Source organism: Crocodylus siamensis, chromosome 4, assembly GCF_052110815.1.
Source record: "Crocodylus siamensis isolate JL-2025a chromosome 4, ASM5211081v1, whole genome shotgun sequence".
Classification (NCBI taxonomy): domain Eukaryota; kingdom Metazoa; phylum Chordata; order Crocodylia; family Crocodylidae; genus Crocodylus; species Crocodylus siamensis.
Genome location: NC_143398.1, coordinates 166,967,349 through 166,990,748, shown reverse-complemented (window position 1 = coordinate 166,990,748; position 23,400 = coordinate 166,967,349). Strand labels below are relative to the sequence as shown.

The following is a 23,400-nucleotide window of genomic DNA, read 5'->3' as shown; positions in this document are numbered from 1 at the left end:
CTTGACTTGCCCTTGGCAAATCCAAACTGACTGTTCCTAAACACCTTCTCCTCCAAGTGCTTAGAAATGGATTCCTTGCAGACCTGCTCCATGATTTTTTACCCTCAGGGACTGAGGTGAGGATGACCAATCTCTAGCTCCCTCAATCCCCCTCCTTGCCTTTCTTAAAGATGGGCACTGTATTTGCCTCTTGTTCAGGACCTCTCACCATAGCCATGAATTTTCAAAGATAATGGGCAGTGGCTCTGAAATCACATCAGCTAACTCCCTCAGCACCCTTGGGCACATTGAATTTGAACTCATGGACTTGTACATGTCTAGCTTGTCTGAACAGTCCCTAACCTGTTCTTTCACTACTGTCAGCTGCTCACCTCCTCCCCAAATTGCGCTGCCAGGTGCAATAATCTGGGAGCTGAACTTTGCTATGAAGACCGAGGTAAGAAAGATATTGAATACTTTCGTCTTTTCCACATAATCTGTCACTAAGTTGCTTCCCCCATTCAATAAGGGAACCACACTTTCATTGACCCTCCTCTTGTTGCTGGCATACTTGTAGAAAGCCATCTTGTTACCCTTTATATCCCTTGCTAGCTGCAACTCAGATTGCACTTTGGCCTTCCTGACTTCATCCCTGCATACCTGAGCATACTCTTATACTCCTCCCTAGTCATCCATCCAAGTTCCACTTTTTGTAAGCTTCCTTTTAGTGTTTTAACTCACTGGGTTGCATTTATGCTATTTATGCAGTCAGCTGTATAATGGGTGAAACAGAGGACATCACTGAAAACTAGCTGCTTCAGTTTGAGAGAAATATTTATCTTGTGCCTTTAAGCTGAGGCTCTTTAACTGCTTTACAAGACAACTGGGGACTTGATCCTGCTGAAAGGTACATCATCTAGGGTTAGCCTGCTATGCTCAGCACAAGTAGGAGCAGAGGCTTTATAGGAGCACAAAGACACGTTATAAATCTAATCTGCTGCTTGGAGTGCAGTAAGTGTCAAGCCCCTTGTATACTTCTACTTTTAAGAGAACGGAGTAAGTAAGAGACAGAAAACAGGCATGTCGGAGGCCATTCGGTGAGAATTTTGCTACTTGGTATTGTGCGCTCTAACTTCCTTCTCTGACATTAGTTGCAGCTTGAGGCTGGAGTAAAATAACAGCCTCTTTTCAATGAAAGTTTTTTTTCCTGGGCTAGTCCTATTTGTCTTTCTGTTCTCTGAGCTTACATACACTGTACTGAGCCACTGCTCTGTAGGTTCAAACCTTATTTTTGGGTATGTCAATACTCCAGTCAGGAGGTGAGTCCTGCCCAGGCGGGCGCATTCAACCTCACTTAATCTAGCCAGCTTGATAATGATAGCAGTAGCAATGTGCTGGCCTGGGATTCTCTACAACAGAGGTAGGCAATGTTTTTTGGCCAGAGTGCCGAAAAAACAACGTCTACCTTGGAAGGTGCCAGAGTGCCAGAAAAACAAAACGAGGGCAGGCGGTACGTGGCAGGATGCACAGCATATTAGTATAATTAATAAACATAAATGTTGCCTTTTTATGGCAAATACCTGATTTTCTAAAAATTGTAAACCTGGGGACAATAAACAAGACTTCACTGTCACACATGCTGCGCTCCTAGCCCTGCTGCCATCCCCTGGGCCCTCCAGAGCCGGGGGGAGGTAGCTGCCTGCTGGGAGCAACCCAGGCCCTGTGGCTATCAGTAGCTACCCAGAACCTGGGCAGGCTGCAGCTGTGAGGCTGAAAACAGCTTCTGCCTCCCTGTCCTGGCTATCTGCTGGCCCTGGGCTCCAGGAATGCAGCAGGTGCTGGCACTGTGCCTGTCAGCTGGGGCAGGAAGGCAGCAGCTGTTTGCAGGTAGCCTAGGCTCTGGGGTAGCTGCTGCCAGCCATGGTGCCTGGGTTACTTGCTGAAGGGCTTGCAGCCTCCTACCTGCCTGCTGGGAGCAGCCCAGGCTCTGTGGCTGGCAACAGCTGCCTATAGCCCAGGCTGGCAGTTGTGTGCTGAGCAAAATGGCCTTGCATGCCATGCTCAGCACTCATGCTGGGGATTGCTGACTCCTGCTCTACAAGCTGCACGGAGGCTCTAAGTACGTACCTGGGTGGCTAGATGTGTCTTATGACATCCTCACCACTACTGCTACCCAAACAGACAAGTAGAAGTTAGCTCAGAAAACCTCAAGGTAGATATCCCAAGAGCAGTATATATTTGCTGTCACGCAAGCTGCATTATCCCTGTTAGGTAGCTAAGAAGCATCTATTATAGCAGGTCTGTCCACCTTGTAAGTGGCTGTACGGGCTGTACCAGCATAAGCCACAGGTCCCCCAGGCCATACACTGTGCAGGTGCTCCTCCCTGCCGCACACCATATGTAGGTGTCCTCCCTCACTACAACCTGCAGGGAGGACACACCATTACATTCGGGGGGGCCCCTCCTTGTGCTATATGTGGACACCCCAGCCGCATCCTCAGCTCCCTGGCCACAGGGAGGAATCAGTTTGTCCCTCACTCAAGTGAAACCAACATTAGGGTGAAACATGGCTATTCAACATTGCGCATCAATATTACACATCAGTTCAAACTACCAGAGGAAGTTAATTAGGCAAAACATACTTAAACACTTTCTACTTTCTGACCAGAAGGGTGGATAGTAGGCCTGTGCAAAGTGGATAGTACTTGCTTCGGATTCGGCCAATTTGGGGGATAGCTATTCGATTCGGTGATTCAAATCACTGTTCTGATTCAATTAGACTGAATCTGATTTGGACATTTGGCAGTAGCTTTTTTTAGAGTACCGAGCTGGGGCGGACGGGGGCAGCCATGGGGGGGCTTGGGGAGTGAGTCGGAGTTGGAGGGGCTGGGGGAGTGGAGGGGTCAGCGGGGCTGGCAGGGGTCTCCCCGTGGTCCCCTCCCCCAGTTCCCCTTTCCCTGGCCCTAGTACTTATCAGCTTGGAATGGCTGCAGCTCCCTGCAGGACTGCCGGAATCATCAAAGCTTCCAAATTGTTGCCAAAGATTTGGAGAGCTTTTGTTTGATTTGGACCTTTAAATTGGTCCCCTGAGCTGATTCAGATTTGGAGAGTCGGCCACCGAATCGGGTTGAATCTCCACCAAATCAAGTCACCACTCGGAGCTTCGCACAGCCCTAGTGGATAGTATGAGATTTTCTATGAATGCTACCTGAATTTTTTAATGCTTGCTTAAAACATGCTTGTACACCCTGTGCATTTGCTTTGTGCCAGCTTTCAGGTGATCAGCTTTTAGTGGAACAGAGAATGGCAAAGGGCAAGTATCTGCAGAAAGCAAAATTTAAATGTTGCAACTTAACATCAGAAAATGGAAACAATACCACTCACAACTAAACAGAACTTTTTGAGTATCTGTGATCTATTTGTAAAGTAAATTTCAGAGAGTAATCATTATGCTCACTACATAAATTAAATAATAAATAGATGTAAGGAAATTGCACAATATCTGCAGAATAACCATAAAGAAAGATACAGAGACTGAGTGAGAACAAATTATTCACTGCACATTGTTTGCTTAGCTCCGGTAATTATCAAAGTTGGTGCCTAGCAAAAAACATTACACTCTTGCTTTTAAGAAAAGCATGGGATAATGTAATGACCACAGGATATCAAGGCCTTGATTTTATACACCACGTGAACGACAAGATCGCCAACTACATACTGTAATTCTGGTTCAGGATTAACTCAGAGGAAAAACTGGCATCTACTGAATCATGAAGCAAGTGGGCGTTCTTGGAAAGCCTCCTATGCAAATACTAACCTGTCACAACTCTGCTTAGCTAGTGAGATCTGACAAGCTCACAACACAAGGTGCTTTTACTGCATAAATAGTTTTATTTTTCTCCATTTGAATGACATTCAAATACTAGAAGCTTCAAAACAATACTGGTGTGATATTAATTTTCCCTAAATTGTCTTCATATTATATGAAATTTACATGCACAGAGTCTGCCTCTAAGAACAAAATAGCCAAATTAATTTGAGTTTGGGATTGAAATGTTAAATTTTTAATTAACAGTTCCAGTTAAAAAATTGGGGTGAGTAAAACTGGCTTTGACCGAGGAGATAGGTTTTTTTAAATTTTTGGTTTCAGTGGACTAAGTTTGCTGAAGGGAATTAAGTGTGTGAACTAAACATGCAAATAAGAAGTCCCCTGTTGACCACGCCTATGAACTTGTGCTTTAATCCATCTGGCAGGAGGGCAGTTATAGGAGATGAGCTCTGCAATTATGGCATTGCGTTAAGCATCTGTTGAAGCAAAGCAGTGATTCTAATATAAAATATATACCGATGGAGAAGGCAAACCATTATTCTGCCCTTTTTGATTCTGGGGTTGGTCAGAAACTGACCTAGCTCTGAAAACAAGTTAGAAAAGCCAAAAGCCTGCTTTTAGTAATACCAGACAGAATGGTCTCCTGGGAACCATTCTGCAAGCCCAGGATCACCAGAACACTAGCTTGTAAGTAGTGCTACAACACTAACTGTAATAAATTATATGGACGATGTAATAAATTATATGGATGGAACACAGCACCAGACAGGATGAACTGCCCCAGTGAATCCAGTCCCCTGTGATTACAGAAAACTGGATAGTGGTTCCTTTCTGAACTAAATATTTACTCTCTTCTCTTCCATGCACCATAGCTATGAAGTACTCCATGAGATCTTTTGATAACCTAGAACGTGCTACAGGAAGAAAGCAAGAGAGTCCAAGGATGCTGATGTGGCAAGGTCAGGCCATTGCAATGACAAAAAAATTGGAAGCAACATTTTCAAACGTGTACCTTCAAAGAAAAGTGTCACACACTGGCTCATTTACTTGGGAGAGCCAGGCTAGTACCAATGAGGCATTCTGATCTTTTTAGCTAGGCAGATAAGCAACGGTCCTTGAAAAAACCTTCACTGCATCATGAAACAACTGTCCCCATGAAGACTAAGCCATGGAAACAAAACTATATGAAAGAAACTTTGGGTGTTCATTACAGCACCGAACTATGATATGTTGGGAAGAGCTGTGTCCAGCCATGTAGGGCATCCAGGGAAGAAATGTGATAATAGGAATAAGGGATTGTATGTAAAATAATCTATTTTTTGCACCAGTCTGGGTCTACGGCCAACATAACAATATAATGAACTTTTAAAGCCAGAACATACTGGGTTCCAGTCTTGGACATGTAGACTAGGGACAGACATTCAAAAAGCCTGAGCCTGAATTGATTCAATCTTTGCAGATTAGTCCAACCTGCAACACTTGAATGGATTTGGACATTCCCTTTGGACATTAGACATTCCCGTTTCATTCCAGAAATGTAGTTCTCCCTTCCCTTTCACAGTTCTGAGCCAAGGGGTGTGGTCAGGTCCTGGCAGGATGCTCTGATTAGGGAAGGGTCCTCCCAGCCCGTGTTGCTCCTGACTAGCAGGGACTTGTTAACACAGTGTTTATCACCCCTAACTTGGTGTTTATCAGCCCATTAAGAAAACACAAGGAACTCATTAGTTCAAGCTCTTCTTATGCAGCTTTTTCCAAGGAAGGAATGGAAAGACATTATCACCTACCTGCTGATTAGCTCCAAAAAGCCCCAAGCCTACATGGTCCTGTCTACCTTTGTCCTGTCTGCCACAGCATGGACCATAGCCAGCATGTGGTATGCTACCTAATACTGAGAGGTGTCTGTGTAAGGCAGAGGGGAGGGGGGCCTGCTTCAGCAGGGAGTGGTGAGGGAGAAAGGGGGAACAGGAGGAAGCCAGGCAGACCCTGCTGTACATGCAGTCTCTGCCAGAGCTGCAACCAGGGAGCAGAGGGGAGCAGGCAGCCCAGCACTCCGGAGCAGAGAGCCCTGACCAGCCCAGAGAGCATGTTGGGATGCTGGGGGAATCTGGTTCAACTTAAACCAGGAAGGGGTCTGGGACAGACATTACATAAACTAGTTTGATCCAAATCAGTTAAGTCTGATACTACATTCAACCAGGCTTATCTTAAACCAGTTTCAGCCACTTTCAAACTGGTTTATGTACACTGAAAATCTGTTCTGTTCCAGGTTTAAACCAGTTTCTATCACTTACACCAGTTTATGTGTAATGTCTGTCCCTAGCTGCATTGTCTCTGAGGTGCCCTCTTTTGGTGGACTAGAGCATGAAGCTTGTCTGGGTTTGTCAAACCACATTTTGTTTTTAGCAACACTGTAAATTGGAATGGGAAGTTCAAAAACTGCCACTTGGTTCTAAATGCCATGTCACGATCTCAAACATGGGAGAGGATTTCTTCCATCAGCCAAGTGTCAAAACCCTCGGTGTTCAATGGTAGGTTTTTATTACATGCTATGGTATGTACAGCAGCAGCAGATCTAAAATGAGAATCATTTAGAATCAATGGGTTGGGACTAATCTGTTCTCCTGTCCAGTGCAAGGGCTGTCACTGTAATAAACGGAAATCTGATAACTTCATACTGTCAGCACAAAATGAAACTATGACCTTGACCTGGGCAACATCACTAGTAATTTTTTCTTACTCCAACATACCATACCATGCTGCTATGATCTAATAAGAATCTAAAAGTAATTAACTGGAATTTTTGAAAACTGAAGCCTTAATCAAATATGTATTCTTATCAGAGTTCCAAGCCAGCAATAAATTGGGACATTTAAAAAACTGGGATCTGATCCAATCCGTGATCTGATCAGGGTTCAATGGTTATAATAAATTGGGACTATTAAAACTGGGATCCTATCCAACACTTTATTTTGTCTAAACCACAGGACCTAGCTGTGCTGCAAAGTCAGGAATATTCAATGAACAGTAATGCCACATTGGATTAACCCTTAATAAATAATGGTACAAAAACATAGGCATCCCAAACATTCATGGTCTTCCCTGAGTTGAGCAAGTATTAAGATTTTATCAGGGATTCAATCTGCCTGCGTTCACTTTTTTTCTTTTATTAATTAATAATCATAATAGTACTCCAAGAAGAATCAGCAAAACTACAGCATAGGCACAAATTCTTCATTATTTTGCTAACAGTCTCTGTGCACATTATTTCAAATGAGCTATGCAGTTAAAAGGCTCCTAAAGTTTTGGTTCAGAGTGCCATAAGTGTCCACTTCTAATTCCAAACAATCACTCACTGTTTTATCAGACTACAGTTCATGTGGCTATTCTGGTTTTCGTTTTGATTTCCAGTAACATACAAATCCTCCATAATCAAATAAAACAAAATAAATGCTGATAGAATGGGAATAGATTTTCACTCACTCATATTCTCTCAGATATAAATGGTCTCTAAATGTTTTTATTTCAGTATGCATTTATTTTGTACAGGGATCTTGCAGCTGCAAAATTAAATCTCAGTTCACCAAATATCAAAAACACATGTATTGATTTTAACTATGGAAACAGGCAATAAGCACTGCAACCAAGGAGAAGCTCACTGAAGCTTTTGGATGGTTCCCGAAAAGTAAAGAAAATGAAGAATCTTGAATACAGAAATCGAAACCATTTAACTTTCCTCAAATTTGAGATTCACTTTTACTTAAGCATTCAGTTTGCCAGTTGTTGAAAACAAGAACTGGACATTCCCTTTGCTTTTCTAACTTTCTGCTCAAAAACTCAATGGTATTTAAAAAAACCCCAAAAAACCCCAACCCTTCTCAATTAATTCCAATGAGGAACACTAAACCAAGGTTTAATTAACAAAACAAGCTAGTTACTTCTCATAATGAACTGGTGCAGAGCATTGACTTGTATACGGAGTGTTTTTATATTCACTAAGTCATATGATATTTATTAAAATATTCCCAGTTTCAATAAGGTGCTTCATTTAGGGAAATTTTATTCTAATGTCAGTAACATGTTCAACTCTGCTGGAAGGGGGACTTTGGTCTCAGCAGGGTTATTCTAGTAAAATGATCCTAAACAAACAGGAAAAAATAGTTTTCTTTCAACAGATATTCATTTTATTTGCATTTAAAAGGAGGATAAATAATTATGTACAAAGCTCAAGAACCTAATATATTTATCTAGTTTGTTCCACCAGGCTTTTCAAAGGTTAAATAATTAAAAGGTAACTCCCCCATGAGTTAGACAGAAAGGGGGAAAAAACTTAGTTGAAGAAAAAATCATCACCTCTCTCAATATTTAATAATTTACTAAAACCTCTTGTTTTTAACATGTTGAAATGACAGATCTGGTAGAAATTTATTCTAAGCATCCTGACAATACTCATTTTACTTGGCTTGATCACAATTCTTATAACATAAGGCTTAGACATCATATTTGCTTTTCCTTTTTATGGGCAGATTCTAGACCTTTGGTGCTGATGTTTTAGTATGGCCAAACGCTCTGAAGCATGAACAAAATGATGAGTTTTTTTAAATAGGGCCTCAATCCAATGAACCATTTGACTTGTAATAGGAAGGACAAACCACCACTGCAAAGCATCAGCTGGCAGGGTAAGGAAAAATACTTATGCAATCTTACTGTGTAGCTCTGATATTCTCCTGTGAAGATTTAGTCATGGAGGCATGTAAAGGGAAAAAGGAAAAAAAAAGCACCCTAAATTTTAGGGGGGGTGCTGTAATTGCAATAAGCAATTGGATACCGTCACGCTATTGCCGGAAAGAAAAGGACCAACACCCCAACTTCCCATTAACTACTTCAAGCATGTCATAGTGTCAACTGCATGGTAAGAGACAGGTTTTAGAAAGAATTGATAGTCTTGTGGGTTAAATTCTTAGTCCTGACAGAAACTTCCTAATATGACCGTGGACACATCACTAAATTGATCTGTGCCTCAGCTTTCCATCTATAGCATGGGGATATTGTTACTATTTATTTTCTTTGTTCTCTTCTATCTAGGTTGTAAGCTGTTGGGGGTGGGGTCAGACCCTTATGTGTTTGTACAGTGTCTCATGCAATGAAGTCCTGTTTCTAGTTGGAACTCCTAGGCTATGGTAATGCAAACAATAAGTAATAAAGATGTAGATTTGGCATACCATTTTAGTGTGGGATTTGGAACTAGTACAGAGAATCAAGCAAGAAAACAGAGAGAATAGCATGAGAAAGTTCAAAAGGAAGGTGTGGAATGGAAATAGGAACTACCTGCCTCCATCAAAACCAGGGGTTGGTTTCACCATTTAAGGCTAAAATATGCAGTCTGATGCCCCATGAATCTTATGAAATGTTAATTTATAGGGGGATGGGTTGTAGATGGGAAAAACTGCATCCTGCAAAATTCCAAAAGACAGGCTACTCTTCTAAGTTGGAAATGCACTTCCTATCGGAAAATATTCCCAGCTGAGATCTTGAAACAGGACATTAGCACTGGAGGTATGCCAAATGTGCAGTGCATGCAAAACTAACTTCCAAAACCATGCAAAGTCCACAGCTGCTAGGATGCTGAAATACCTTTGATCATCATAATCCTGTCACATGCACCCCAAAAATCAACTGCTCTGTCATCTTGGTCTAGCACCTGATATAGACAGCTAAGGTCTGGGGGGGCAGGGAGGCGAGGGGGAGAAGATGTGTATGCATATATACATTGATTCATGAAGAAGAATGGATACTGATTAATGTGATATAGCCTGATATAGCCTTTAAATAGCTAGACAATAAGCATGTAAGAACATTGATGTATAGGTGCAAGCAGCCAAACTACGTTTCTTATTGTAGGGATTGGATCAAGACTGTTCAATAAAAATTACTTCTATAACTGCTCACAGGAAGAGCAAATTAGATACATAATTAAAATAATTTATGAAAGGCAGTATTAGAAATGTAATTTGTGTTTTATGGAAGAAATAGGATTTGTTAGATTTTTTTTTGTTCATAGTTTTGTAGTCTATTGTTCCACAGTTATAGCTTGTTAGTTGTGCCATAAATTCACTTCATTCCCAACAAGAACTCACTTGGAAATATGATGCCTATATTCTAGTAAATCTTTATTGGAATTCAGTTTGTTAAAGAGGAGATAAAGTATGCAGAATTACAGTTAGTGAAGTCATAGTAGTAGTAAGATCTATGGTGTGGACTTACCGCAGGTTTTCTTTGCCAATATATGCATTAAAATCTAAAGCTTGAATTACATTATATGTTATAGGATTACTTAATCTTCAGACACAGTTATAAAACTCTTCTTTTACTGTCTTCGTGAGTACCATCATCAGGTGAACAGTCAACAACAACATAAAGTATTGAATTTCCTTTGAACTGGGTAACACATTTTTTGGCTGATCTCAATCAACCTCTTCGTATAATTTTTGCACTGAAACACAGAACAGGGAACCAGCTACCAGATGTTATTTTCCTTTATTGCTGATAAAGTCATTTCAACCTTGTGATCAGCAATACAAGATAAGGTTCAAAAGTCAGTCTGTCTGGAGTCTTTAACTGCTAAAGACATGCTACACTCTTGTTTTATTTAGAGAACTGACATGACCTGCTTATGTTTATAGTGCATTGTCACTGTTTTGGGGATATTATTAACTTTTTAATGCATAAGCAGAATTAACAGACAGAAAACAGGGAGAAAATGCTAGTCTTGTGGATTGTGGCAGAAGAATCAAATAAGAAAGTTAAAAATATAATCTACGGTCATCAACCTTTCAGCCCACCTGCTGTTCTCCATTTCAGTCTCAAAACACTTCCAGGTCAGATTTAAATCATTATTAGAGAAATCAGAACAATGCAGATATTGAGCTGCCAGTTTCTAATTCAGCCTTACCAATTTACTGTCAATCAGGAGCTGATTTTCTTTAAAAAGCAGTTAACACTAAAGAAATACTAAGAACAATTATGTTGTGTCCAACTGGAACATTAGTCCTTTAGACTGAAGGGTTCATTCCTTTCTGTCTGCCAACATTTTAGTAAATGACACTGGCCCTTTAACAGATGGGAGACATACTTCTTAGCTTGCCAGTATCCTAATAAAAGACACTGGCTTCTTTAAAATGAAGGACACATACCTCTCAAATTGCCAGCATCCAAACTGGGAGGCAGCAGTTTAAAATAAAGAAGGCACGCAACTGTCTGGCAAAATCAGGAACATGCAATAGAAATTTTAAAGCATAAATTTCACCCTGCCATTATTTAGTTTAGATAACTTATCTCCTGAAACACTGGGTAGGACATCCAATATCAGCACTCTACCCTGCTCTATTTTTAAATGAGTGGAATTATCATCATTAATGATATTTGAGGGTTTTCCTCCATTACATCTCTTCAGCTCTCTGTTCAAATCACTAAACATGCATTGTGCAATACTCCTCCAAGCAGGCAACAGTGAATGAGAGGAGATGGATGCCTCATGTGATTAGTGATCAGCAACCAAAAGCTGGCTATTCCTTCAGCCAAGAGAGAGACAACCTACCTGCCATTTACTCCAAGGAATAAGTGATGCCCATTTTCTCCCCATTCTCCAATGGGTAGTATACTCAAGAGGGAGGAGGACCCTACTGTGCATCTCCATTTCCAGGGTAATCCATATTAACCACTAAGACTAGACATATATGTCAAGACTGCTTAAGCTAAAGGACAACATTTTCTTACTGGCAGCTGTAGCAGATTCATTAACTTCTTATGAAAAACTAGCCCCTAGTGAGGAACAAAACCCCACTTTACAGTAGTGTAAGTTATATCCAATAGCTAATTATCAACAGTCAGGAAGGTTAAAGGTTTGCTGACCTTCAGGCCTACCTATTTTTCCAGTCTTCTGAAGAGCAGAAACTTAGGAAAACAGAAGTGCTGAGACATAAAAACTAGCTCTACTGCATTGGGAAGGCAACAACGTTGCTGATGTTGTGCAGGGAATAAGTGTATTTATGGGGGGGGGGGAGAGAGAGAGAGAGATGTTCTTTATAATGTCAGGATCTGTTTTAGCGTTGGACACCATCTTATGCTTATTGCCTTACAGCACCAGCCACCAGGTGGCAGGAAAGCCAATCTACATTTGAGTAAGTGGCTACTCCAGAATGAAACTGACAACATGGCACATGTACCCGAATAACTTTCTCTGGAGTACACTGACTTCAATTTCTGCAGAACAGTGTTTCCTTTGTAGGAAACACTGTGCATTGTGTACCTGCTCCACTGTGGAGTAAACACATTGTGTATTAGGTCTGTGCGAAGCTTCAGTCGCTGTTTTGATTTGGCAGAGATTCGGCCTAATTTGGCAGCCGAATCTTCAAATCTGTATCAAATCAGAAGACCCCTTAAACTCTCCGAATCGAATCAGAACCCTTTGAATCAATTCAGAGAGATTCAAAAATATTTGATGATTCAGACATAGACACAGCTTTAAATGCTTTTTCTACATACTTCAAGGTATCAGGCTGAGATGCTGGGGTTGATGGAGCGTCCCATGGGAGTGAGTGTGTGTGTGGGGGGGGGGGGGGGGGGGGGAGGGGAGGCCTCAGCGTGCTCAGCAGTGGACCTGGAAGTGGACCAAAAGCACTTCTGGTCCACTTCTGGCTCCACCAGGAAGCGTGTGGGGGACCCCCCCACTCTGGCAACTGGTGCCTCCTGGGTCTGAAGGGGCACCTGGGGTCCCCCTGTGGCAGACTGCTGAGCTGGGGGGCATGGGAGAAGGCGTCCCCCACACCCTCCTGTGGGATGCTCCATCCGCCCCACCATCACAGCTTTCATGATTTGCACCTGTTATGTAGAAAAAACATTTAAAGCTGTGTCAATGGCTGAATCGCTGATTCTCTGAATCAGCATTGAATCTTCAGATTCAGATTTGGCTGAACTGAATTGGGACAGTGATCCAAATCAATGAACTGAATCACTGTGCCCGATTCATGCCGAATCCAAATTGAATATAGCCTGTTTCACATACTCCTATTGTGTATTTAGGCACTTATGTAAAATTCTCCTATAACCTTTAGTAAACAACACAAGAAGAATCTACCAAACTTGTACTTAAAGCATAAAAAAACTACTAACTCACACTACAGCCAAGTTGAAGTCAGAGGAGTCCTGGAGCTCTGCAAAACACCATAGGAATTCGAGGAAGGAAAGAGAGCCTGGAGGTTTAGCATAGGTTACTACAGTTGCTTTGGAAAAGCAAGGAGAGAGAAAACCCAGAGCCCCAGAAGCAGCAGCTCATATGATATTGGGAAGGAGGGGAAGAAAAACAGAGCCAGAGCTCAAAAGAATTTCCTCCCACTGGTGCTGAGTAAGGGTTCATCCCAAACAAGAGCTACTGAAGCTGGCTGTGCAGGGAGAGCATTAATTTCTGTGAGAGTCAAGGAGAAAAGAGGCTGTTTTGCAACAACCTAGCACCAGCTTGAGGAAATGAAAGCCAGAAGGCTGGCCTAATGTTGCTGAATGGACATGACCCGGTACCAGCAGCCTTTCACTGCCTGCAGTCTGGAATCACTGGCTTGGGTGTCATATTCTAGAGCTAATCCATAGAGACTCTTGTACATTTTACTCACCTCTCACACTCTTCTTTCATCTTTTCCAGTTCCTCTTCTCTAAGAATGTTGTGTTTTGGATTGCCTTTCTGGTCAGTTTTCCCCCCTTTATCCTCTTTCTTCTTGCCAAATCTGGTTAAGATATAAAGGAAAAGGACAGGAGAGAATTAGTGGAGAGAAAATGCAATATTTATGAAGCACAGGGCACCTGGAGATTTATGCAGCTATAACCTACCTAACTTTTGCCCAAAGTGTGATATTGATCATAAAGACACATTAAAATAAAATAAAATAAACTACCAATTATTCTGAGTTTAGACCACTTACAAAGTATTTGATTGTGAATACATTTGGATCTTGCCTGTTTAATGGCATTGTGTATTAGAAACATAAACAAAAAGCCCTGACATAAAAGGCAGTGGAATGCTAAACTATTATTAGCATACATTTTAAATTTGATGAAGGTTCTTCTTACCAGAGGATGGCATCTGTAAAGTAATTTTATTGGCCTTGGTGTCAACACAGAGTTGGCCACACGCTTTGATCTTATCAATAAAAATTGTCATTCATTCATTTATGGCCTTAATTGAGAGGTGCAGATTTTGGTCTGTATTTTTGTTTAAAATCAAACGGAGGTACAATAAACAGAATAAATAAATCTTGCTATATTGCAAGACTAGAGGGACAGCTCATTCAGAAAAGTTCCCTTTACAAGTATAATTGGGCTTTTGCTTCCTATTGTTATTTAATGTGTATGTTACATAAGTGACATTGGAATGAGGGTACAGGATAGGAATCAGGACACAGGTCCTGAGGAAGTATGGGTTGGATGAACGGACTGTGAAGTGGATAGAAAGCTGGCTGGATTGTTGGGCTCAATAGGTAGTAATCAATGGCTCAATATCTAGTTGGCAGCCGGTATCAAGTGGAGTGGCCCAGGGGTTGATCCTCGGGCCACTTTTGTTTAATATCTTCATTAACGATTTGGAAGATGGGGATGGATGGCACACTTAGCAAGTTCACTGATGACACCAAGCTGGGCGGGGGGGGGGGGGGGGTAGATACATTGGAGAATAGGACTCGGATTCAGTGTGACCTAGACAAATTGGAGGATTGGGCCAAAAGAAATCTAATGAGGTTTAACAAGTACAAGTGCAAAGTCCTGCACTTAGGATGGAAAAATCCCATGTACCAGTCCTAGCCTGGAGACTGACAGGCTAAGCAGCAGCTCTGCAGAAAAGGACCTGGGGGTTATAGTGGACAATAAAATGGATATGAACAGAGATGACCTGAGCAGAGTGCAGGGCCCAGGGCAAATCAGCCTGTGTGGGGCCCCACCTCCATGGGACACAAGGAAGCTGGCGGTGGATTTACTGGCAGGGTGGGGTGGGGGGGAGGGTGCTGAGTGGCTGGATGTGTCAGATTTGGCAGCAGATTCGGTGGTGGGGTTAGGGGGTTGCCGAGTGGCCGGACATGAAGCCTGCAGCACCGTGGAGTTGCCGTGGCCTCTCAGCTCAGCTCTGCAGGGCCCCCCGAAGTGCAGTTGCCCCAATTTGCACCCCCCTTGTTATAAATATGTCCTTATGAATATAGTCCTGGATATGGGTCAGCAGTGTGCCCTTGTTACCAAGAAGGCTAACAGCATACTCAACTGTATTAGTAGGACCACTGCCAGCAGATTGAGGGAAGTAATTATTCCGCTCTATTCTGTACTGATGAGGTCACATCTGGAGTACTGGGTTCAGTTTTGGGCCCCCCACTATAGAAAGTGTCCGGGGGCAAGGGGAGGACCCGGACCCCGAAGGGTCAAGGAGGGACTCTGGGGGACAACACACCCCAGGGAAAACATAAGAGGAAGAAAAACAAATAAAAATGCCCTACCTGCTGCAGGAACCGTGGCGGGACAGGAAGTGGCGGCAGGACCCGCGTGGCTCGTTAGCCGCGGTTTTTTTAAAAGTGACAGCAGCTGGAGAGAAGGGGGAGGAGAGCCGGCACAGAAAGATAAGAAGGGGAGACAGCAAGATGTAAGAGGAGGAAAGGGGGAGGAAGAGCGAAGAGAAGGTAGCTCCCGGACCCACTGAGGAGGAGGGGGGAGCTGGAGAACGCTGCCCATAGGGCAAGAGAATGCCCAGACAAGCACCAGTATACAGATGCTGTTACTGGGCTTAGAAGGACTGAGGTATCTAGGCTGCATATCATTTTGAAGCTGCGAGGCGAGCATCCAGGAGGGTCCTCAGTGACAGAGACTAGTCCCAGTGGATTGCACAGGAGAAAGGTGAACGGTCAAGGGGTTAGCTAAGACCAACTCGTCCTGGACGGAAGATCCGGGAGAGCCCGTTGGAGGAAGGTTTCTTCTCCGAGGTGGAAGGGACGTCAAGGGTTGGATACACATAGGGTACACTAAGGGTAGGGAATAGGTAGCACGAAGGGGCAGTCGGTGGTGGGGGCACGCTGTAACTTAGATGCCACAGAATAGTAATCTATGGATTATTGAGAGATAGCAAGCAGTTTGTTGCTAGCATCTTTTCCTTTTACTTGTTAATTTTCCTTTTTATTGCCCAGGATGCCAGGGTAAAGTAAGGCGGAGGGCTATGACAGGCCAAGGATTTAGAGGGCCTAGTTTGACTCGGCCATACAACTCAGGCTCAAGCGAGACCCAAGAATACGTTCTTGCATAGGGAGGGCTGGCCATGGAAGACAACACCAGCACACCGTCGAGGCTGGGTAGAGGGCGAGGTACAGGGGAGGTTGGAGCCTTGTGAAGATCATCACCCCTCGGCCTGAGATAACCGAACCGGAACGGTTGGACCCCTCCACCACTGATAGAATCATCAAAGTCATGGCAGGCGGGATTAGGAGGGGATAGGACTGCCCGAGGTGAGAGCTCATGGCCCTATTACCTTTGGGATGGAGTGAAAGACCATCATCAAGATCCAGAGCCGAGCGGCAAGGGACTGGATGATTGAGGCCTGGCGGGTGCAGAAAGGATGTGGACAAGTTGGAGTGTCCAGCAGAGGGCAATGAAAATGGTTCAAGGGCTAGGGCACATGACTTCTAAGGAAAGGCCAAGGGAACTGGGTTTCTTTAGTTTGCAAAAGGAAAGACAGAGGGGATTTAACGGCAGCCTTCAACTATGTGAAGGGTGGTTCTAAAGAGGATGGAGCTAGACTAGCCTCAGTGGTGACAGATAACAGAACAAGGAGCAATGTTCTCAAGTTGCAGGAAGGGAGGTTTAGGTTGGATATTAGGAAAACTCTCTCATTAGGAGGGCGGTGAAGCACTGGAACAGGTTACCAAGAGAGGTGGTGGAATATCCATCCTTTGATCCTTTGCCTGGATTGACAAAGCCCTGGCTGGAATGATATAGTTGGGGGTGGTCCTGCTATGAGCAGGGGGTTGGATTAGATGTGACCTCCTGAGGTCCCTTCCAACCCTCATTTTCTATGATTCTATGTAGTGTTCCAAAGGTCCCAAACAGTATTGGGGTTCTGCTGCACTATGCAGAGTATAAATTCAGGTAAAACAGTTTCTGTTCCATACAGCTTGTAAGAAGTAACTAAATGGCAAAGTTACATTTAATTTCTCATGCAGCTAGAATCATAAGAAGTTGGACAAATTAATGCACTGTGGTCCACTTTCTAACAGGAGCCCTCTCGTCCCCTCTGCCCAAGCCTGAAACCCTTTGCTTCATATGACCAAATGATTTTTACCATGTTTCAACCTTTGAAGTGTCCTTCCACACAGATGAAAAGTAACAACTTTCAAGCAACCATTGCTTCACTAAGCCTCCTGTATTTAAATTCATTGCTCCATATCCAAACTCTTCTGCAGCCATAGACAATGTTTTCTGAGTGACCTCTCTTTTACTCTTAATTTTTCCTGTCAGCCCAAACTACCTCCAATAGAAAATCTGAAGTACAACACACACAATTAACTGGTGCAAGTCACTCCATTTGTACAGGTTCCTAAAGTAACCATCCAAATCCATAACGAATTTAATCCATCGGCCAAGCCTATAGTAAAACAAAGTCATTAAGTACTAAGGAAAACCTTGAAGACAAATAAGGTCCCAATCATAATCAAAGTGATCTCTCTGTGTCTGTATCTCCCTGTGTCTGTATGCATGAGTGTATCCAGGAGAGGAGAGAGGGGCATGTAAGCACACCCCCTTCAGCTCTGCAATGAGGTCTCTGAGCTCCCTGGCCAGCCAGCATGGACTCCTATTGGAGCTGTGTATGTTGGTAGCTCTTTGAGTGCAGAAGCTGGTCAGCGTCTTGCCAGAGCCACGGCTTTTGTTCAGCTCTGGAGCCCAGGGGGTGGGCGCCATTACCATTCACTCTGTTTCCGCTGCCTCCCCCCATCCCCACATCCTTTCTCACACTGAATTTGGGGGCATGGGAAGAGAAAGCATAAACAGGCTCCAGAGCTCTGTAAAAGCAGTGGCGCCAGCAAGTATCTGCACTGACCAGCTGATGAGCTTTGAGAGCTACCTGCCTACAGCTCTCTTGCAGGAGGCTGCACTGACCAGCCAGGGAGCTCAGAGAGCTCACTGCATATGCACAGCTCAGTTGAAGGGGAGTGCGATTACATCCCCTGCATCCTCCCCTGTCTGTGTGTAAAAGACAGATGTGGTAGAGGAGATGGAAGCAGCCCAGGTGCCAGGCTGCAGGAGTTTACTGATCTTGTACCCAGAGAAGAAATATTTCAACATGGTGGCTCTTTGATGTGAAATGTGCAGGGAAAATATTCCAAGTACAGGCACCACGTACCTATGTCATTTCCCCTACACTTTTGCAATAGGACCACAGCCCCAAGCCCTACTTATAACTCTTAACACTCTTTCAGGGGCCTCCTGCTCCAAACACACATGTATGCAGCCACCAACAGTCCTATTTTTGTTTTTATATAATCTCATTTCAGAGCTATCAGATGCATGGAAGACATTACATTTAATAATTATGTTCATTCTGAGTAGAAAGTGGCCGTCTGACCCTGCTACTGGCTTCTGTGGTTTCTGTGGTCCCCAGAGACTGTGCAGCCTCTAACACAGGAGATGGGATTTTCCAAGATTTGCTACATTCCTCCCCACCCCACCTCTTCGGCCAGGAGACTGGTAGGGGCATGTATGATAGAGGGGGACTGACACTGTGAAAGTGAGTTCGCCGGGGTGACTGAAATGGTCTCACAGATATGAGACGGCCTAGGCATAAAAGAAGAGATAGATGGGACCTTGCAGATTTCATTTCATACAGAAATATCAAACAAACAAGCCAGCAAACTACAACAAAAACACTGCAGGCCCATCACCTGCCAGGTTCGATAGGAAAAGATTCTGCCTTCCAACAGCTGTGTATTCATTGAAGGTCTCATGGCAGTTCCCTCAAGAGAGAGTGCATTAGTTCTTGCATCCTGGTTATAATCCAGCTCTGGTAGTTTGTTTATATTCTGTCTGCCTACATTTCCCCCATAGTTTCAATTACGAGTTTGTGGTGTCTAGTATTTGACTCTAGTATTTATTGATTTTGAAAACATTATTCTTGGGCATTTTGTATTAGTGCAGGGAGGTGAAGTTGGATATGTTGCACACTCAAGAGAAATGTGAAAAAAAAAGATACTTAACATCCTTTACTCTCAAGTCTAGGTATTATTTCTTGCTTACAGAGGCAATATTTAAAAATAAAAAACAAAATGACAATTCTGATTGTAATAACTGTCAGTTTGACAATTTTCAGTAAAAACACTGCTGGCTGTGGATATGGCTGCCATTGCCACAAACTGGTAAGTTCAAATGTAATTATAAACTCAGAATGTTGGGTTGGTCTTGACAAAAATAAGTTTCTCTGCTATTTTTGGCTCCACATGGGATCTGTATGGGTTTACAATACTCACCTGCTATACAAAATACATAGTATGTAGCCTGAGGCTGGAAAAATGTTCTGATTTTTGGCTTCTTCTAAACATTACTAAAGCCCTAAAAATCTATTCCTTCTTTCATTATTATTGTAATATGTTTTCAGGCACAGCAAAAATCCAGCATAAATAATAAATACAACAGTTACAATGGCAAAAATCCAACAGCGTTTTTTTAAAAAAGGAATAATATGCATAAAACTATAAGAAAAAATCTAGCATCTCATCTGAGTTTATTTGCATATTACTGTCCTGACATTTATAGTTTTTGCAAAAGGCCTGTTTTCTACGGTGCTCTAAATTTCCATGGACAGATGATGATTAAATTCACTTCTACTCACTGTAATTTTGAATGGTTTTGCTCATTCCAGGTTTAATATTTTCTAACATATATAGGGAGGAAAAATCCTCCCTTGCTTGCTTCACACTGAGTTTGATCCTGTTTCCACTGAAGTCTCTAACAGAGCCCCTACTGATTTCAATGGGACAGAATCAAGCCCATTGTCACAATTACATTGTGGAATTAATCAAGCTTAGATGAAAATTCTGTGAAAATGGAATGGCTTTAGGACAGAGGTTTTCATCATCTACAGGTAACAACTGGATTATAGTAAAACTTGCCTTTTATATTAATACCACTGATACAAGAATTAAAAAAATTACATATCTAGCTTTCCAACACTTTCTCTCTGCACTGCATGTAGAATAATTCCCTTAAGTTAATGACTGACAGAATTGTGATTTATTGAAAATCTTATGTAGCAAATGGAGGGACATAATTAGGCAGTCTTAAAAATGAATTTCTTGCATGTACCCATCTAAATAATCTCCCATGGAATGGAACTAATAATAATAACAATAATAATAATAATGGGAAATAAACAAGTAGCCCAAGTTATGCACTTATGTGATCAACAGTATTATGATTACCCAGTGTAAATTCCTGGGAAGGAAGCTCTTATGAAGGAAGTTGTTGCTATAAACCCATTAGTATGCTTTACATTATAGAAGGCCAATATTCTAAATGCTCTGTGTATACTACTCCTGCATGCAGAAGCAGAAAGGGATTTTCTTTACGTGATCTGATCTCACAAAGACAAAAACGAAGGGTGAATCATCCTTTTTGTGAAAGCCCCGGTACTATAGTTGAAAACATGTTGTACTACTGAGATGGATTCCCCTTTGCTTTATTTTTTGAAAGAAAATACCAATGTCCTGAGAATAACTAAGACCTTTTCCATTAGAAACATTAACAGAATCAACTGTTTGAATACTAAATGGGTAATTTCTTCCTGGAATATTTATTACTGGCTGTGGTATCTAGGCTGAGAATATTTATATGTCTAAAGTTAGTGTCTAGAATCTGTATTAAAAAAAATCTATAAGATCACTGAATCTGTTGATGTCTTTATTCTTTTTTGAATTTCAAGACTTCAAGGACAAGAAATGAAAACACATCTACTGTTCTATGTGGCTGTGCTATTGTTCCTGGGATAAAATGTCTAAACCTAAAGCTGTGGTCATGGCAACATTTCATTTCTGCATTGAACACTGAGCTTCCAGATCTCAAATGTGTTGATATTTGCTTCAAGGATTAAAAAGCAAGGAGGTCTATAAAATTCCAGACTTCTAAGCAGGAGAAACAGCTGCTAGATAGAATCCTGAGCAGCTTGCTAGTGAAATTCAGCTATTGGGACTTGTTTAGTTAATTAGGTTCCCCCAGGTCGGTAGGTGTCACTGCAACTAATAAGGGATGCAATGGAACTGCCTGCATCTATGGTGAAGGAAAGATAATTCAACGGGGCGGGGCACAAGACAAGAAAAAAATGTGAACCTAACAATGTCATGAAATCTTGATAGATACAAAAAATGATCTGTAAAAAAACCTGGAGTGATTTGTAAAGTACATATAATAAAAGCTTTTCCTCCTGATCATTTCACAGCAAATGAAAAAAAATGCTGAGACTATTAAAGCAGCTCACTTACGAAAGACTAGAAATAACCCTTAAAATTAAATTTAAATGTGAGTAAGAGTGAATGAGTGAGCAAGAAAGATAAAGATACTAATAAGGTATGATTTTCAGGTCCACACAGGGACTATAAAAAGCTTATTAACTGCCACTACTGCCATGTGTTTTAAGTTATTTTATCACTCAGCTTTACAGCAGAAGAAATACTCTGTAGAAGCAGTGCTGTGCTTTGATTAATTACTTTCATACACAGACTTTTACAGGGGATTAGATATTGCTGTAAAGATCTTTAGTGAGTCAGACTGGTGGGCTGTGATTACTGGTCCAGACTCATTTTACATTTATGTTAATAGCAGTGTTAATGAAATAGATCTTTTACATTTTTAGTGTCTTCTACATACCTAAACAGTTTCTTTATTAAATGTTTATTTACTGGATGGAAGCTAAGCATGCTGTACAGTATTGTTTGAGTGGAACTAAAGACTTCGCTGAAGTTAAAATTTCACACAGGGTAAAGAATATATAGCAGGTCTCAGGAGAAAAGTCAAATGTTGAGAACAAGCACACACATCTATAAAGTCCAATTTTAATTCAAACTAGAACACTACAGAGGGTAGCTAAGTCTGCTTAGCTAAGGAAGGTACAAGCCTTCTTTTCTCCTCCATCCCGCCACCGCCTTTACGACAAGTGAAAAAAAGTCGCTTTGGAAAACAGTTTTAGTCACATTTGGTGTGTTTTCCTAGCCAGGAATAATTGCACAGACATTTTGGTGGCTCTCCAGACCATTCAACCTTTGGCTTGCTTCAAAAGCTGCACTGAGCACAGATCTACCCTGCAGATGGAAGCTGCTCTCAATAGTAAACACAACAGAATTCTGCATTCACAGGACAGTTTGGGCAAATCGCAGAAAGCTGTATGTCAGGAGAAAACTGACATGGCAACAGGCTAAGAAATGTAATCAGGTACCATGCAGGCTCATTGGTTACATCTTCTGTAACTATATATGTGATGAGTATTTTGCAGATTCAGGTACATTTCAGTAACTACGTATATTCATATTAGTTAGCCACCTTCAACTAAATCCTGAAGAGAGACTGATTGCAGCAATAAGACAATGGTATTTTAACTGATTATAGCAAGAGGAAAAGGAAAGGTTAAAGAGAAAAAGCTGGTATTCAAAAGATTTCTTTATTTATTAAGGGTGAAGCTGTCTCATTAAAAAAACATGTTATTAATACCAATATTTGTTGCTGCTATTTCTTATGCCAATATTGAGAGAACAAATACATTTTTTTACTGTATTCAACTGCTGGGAACTTGACTAAAATGATTGAGCTTCCAGATACAGTCTAATGGGAGTAAAACTTATCTTTTTTAACAACTCTGATTATACAAAAAAAACCCCCACCCCTATTTCTTTGATGCCCAAATTAGCATCTTTTCTCCAGCATGCTGAATTAATTAGTACAGTGACAAAAGAATTAGTCCAGATAGGATCAAAGCTGAATCCATATTTATCTGGAATTTAAAATTAAGAATACAGAGAATTAACCCTCTATATTTCATGGAACTTTCTGTATCTAGTAAAACCAGCCTTCTAAATTTTCATACAGAATAAATCAATAGTGCAATATTTTTTTCTACCAGTACTCTTTTGGAAAGAAAATGAAACTTGCCTTAAGATCTGCTACAGCAGAGAACCTTTCCATTGTAGCTAACAAACCTTGATGTGGTTCTGTTATACACTGTTCATTATGTAACTTCAGAGGCAGCAAGAGAATAAAGCAAAAAGATCCAGAGAGGATACTTAAGCACATTTGTATTAATGCCTGGATTCTCAACTTGTAAGAGTTAGTCAAGAATTCATGTTACACATGAGAAGATTGCTGTAGGATCTCACAGTAACATATCTATAGTTTTCAATGTAGAGGGTCAAATTCAGAAGCTAAAATGTTAAATACATGCCCTATATTTCCCAGTGAAGCTCAGTACCATGGGATCTGTAGCAAAAGCAGTAAGAAGGGAATCTTTATGCCCAAATAAGTGTTCCTTAACTTTTGTTTTGATCAGT

The 23,400-nt window shown here is 41.7% G+C and overlaps 1 protein-coding gene across 3 annotated transcripts in view; it reads right to left on the bottom strand.

Moving 5' to 3' along the window:
* Positions 1-23,400, bottom strand: part of PARD3B (par-3 family cell polarity regulator beta) — a 765,403-nt gene that overhangs the window by 151,799 nt on the left and 590,204 nt on the right. For all 3 annotated transcript variants that reach the window (XM_090044807.1, XM_090044808.1, XM_090044806.1), the window contains exon 20: positions 13,471-13,581. In XM_090044807.1, the coding sequence (XP_089900933.1) occupies positions 13,471-13,581 (111 nt within the window). The remainder of the gene's footprint in view (positions 1-13,470; positions 13,582-23,400) is intronic.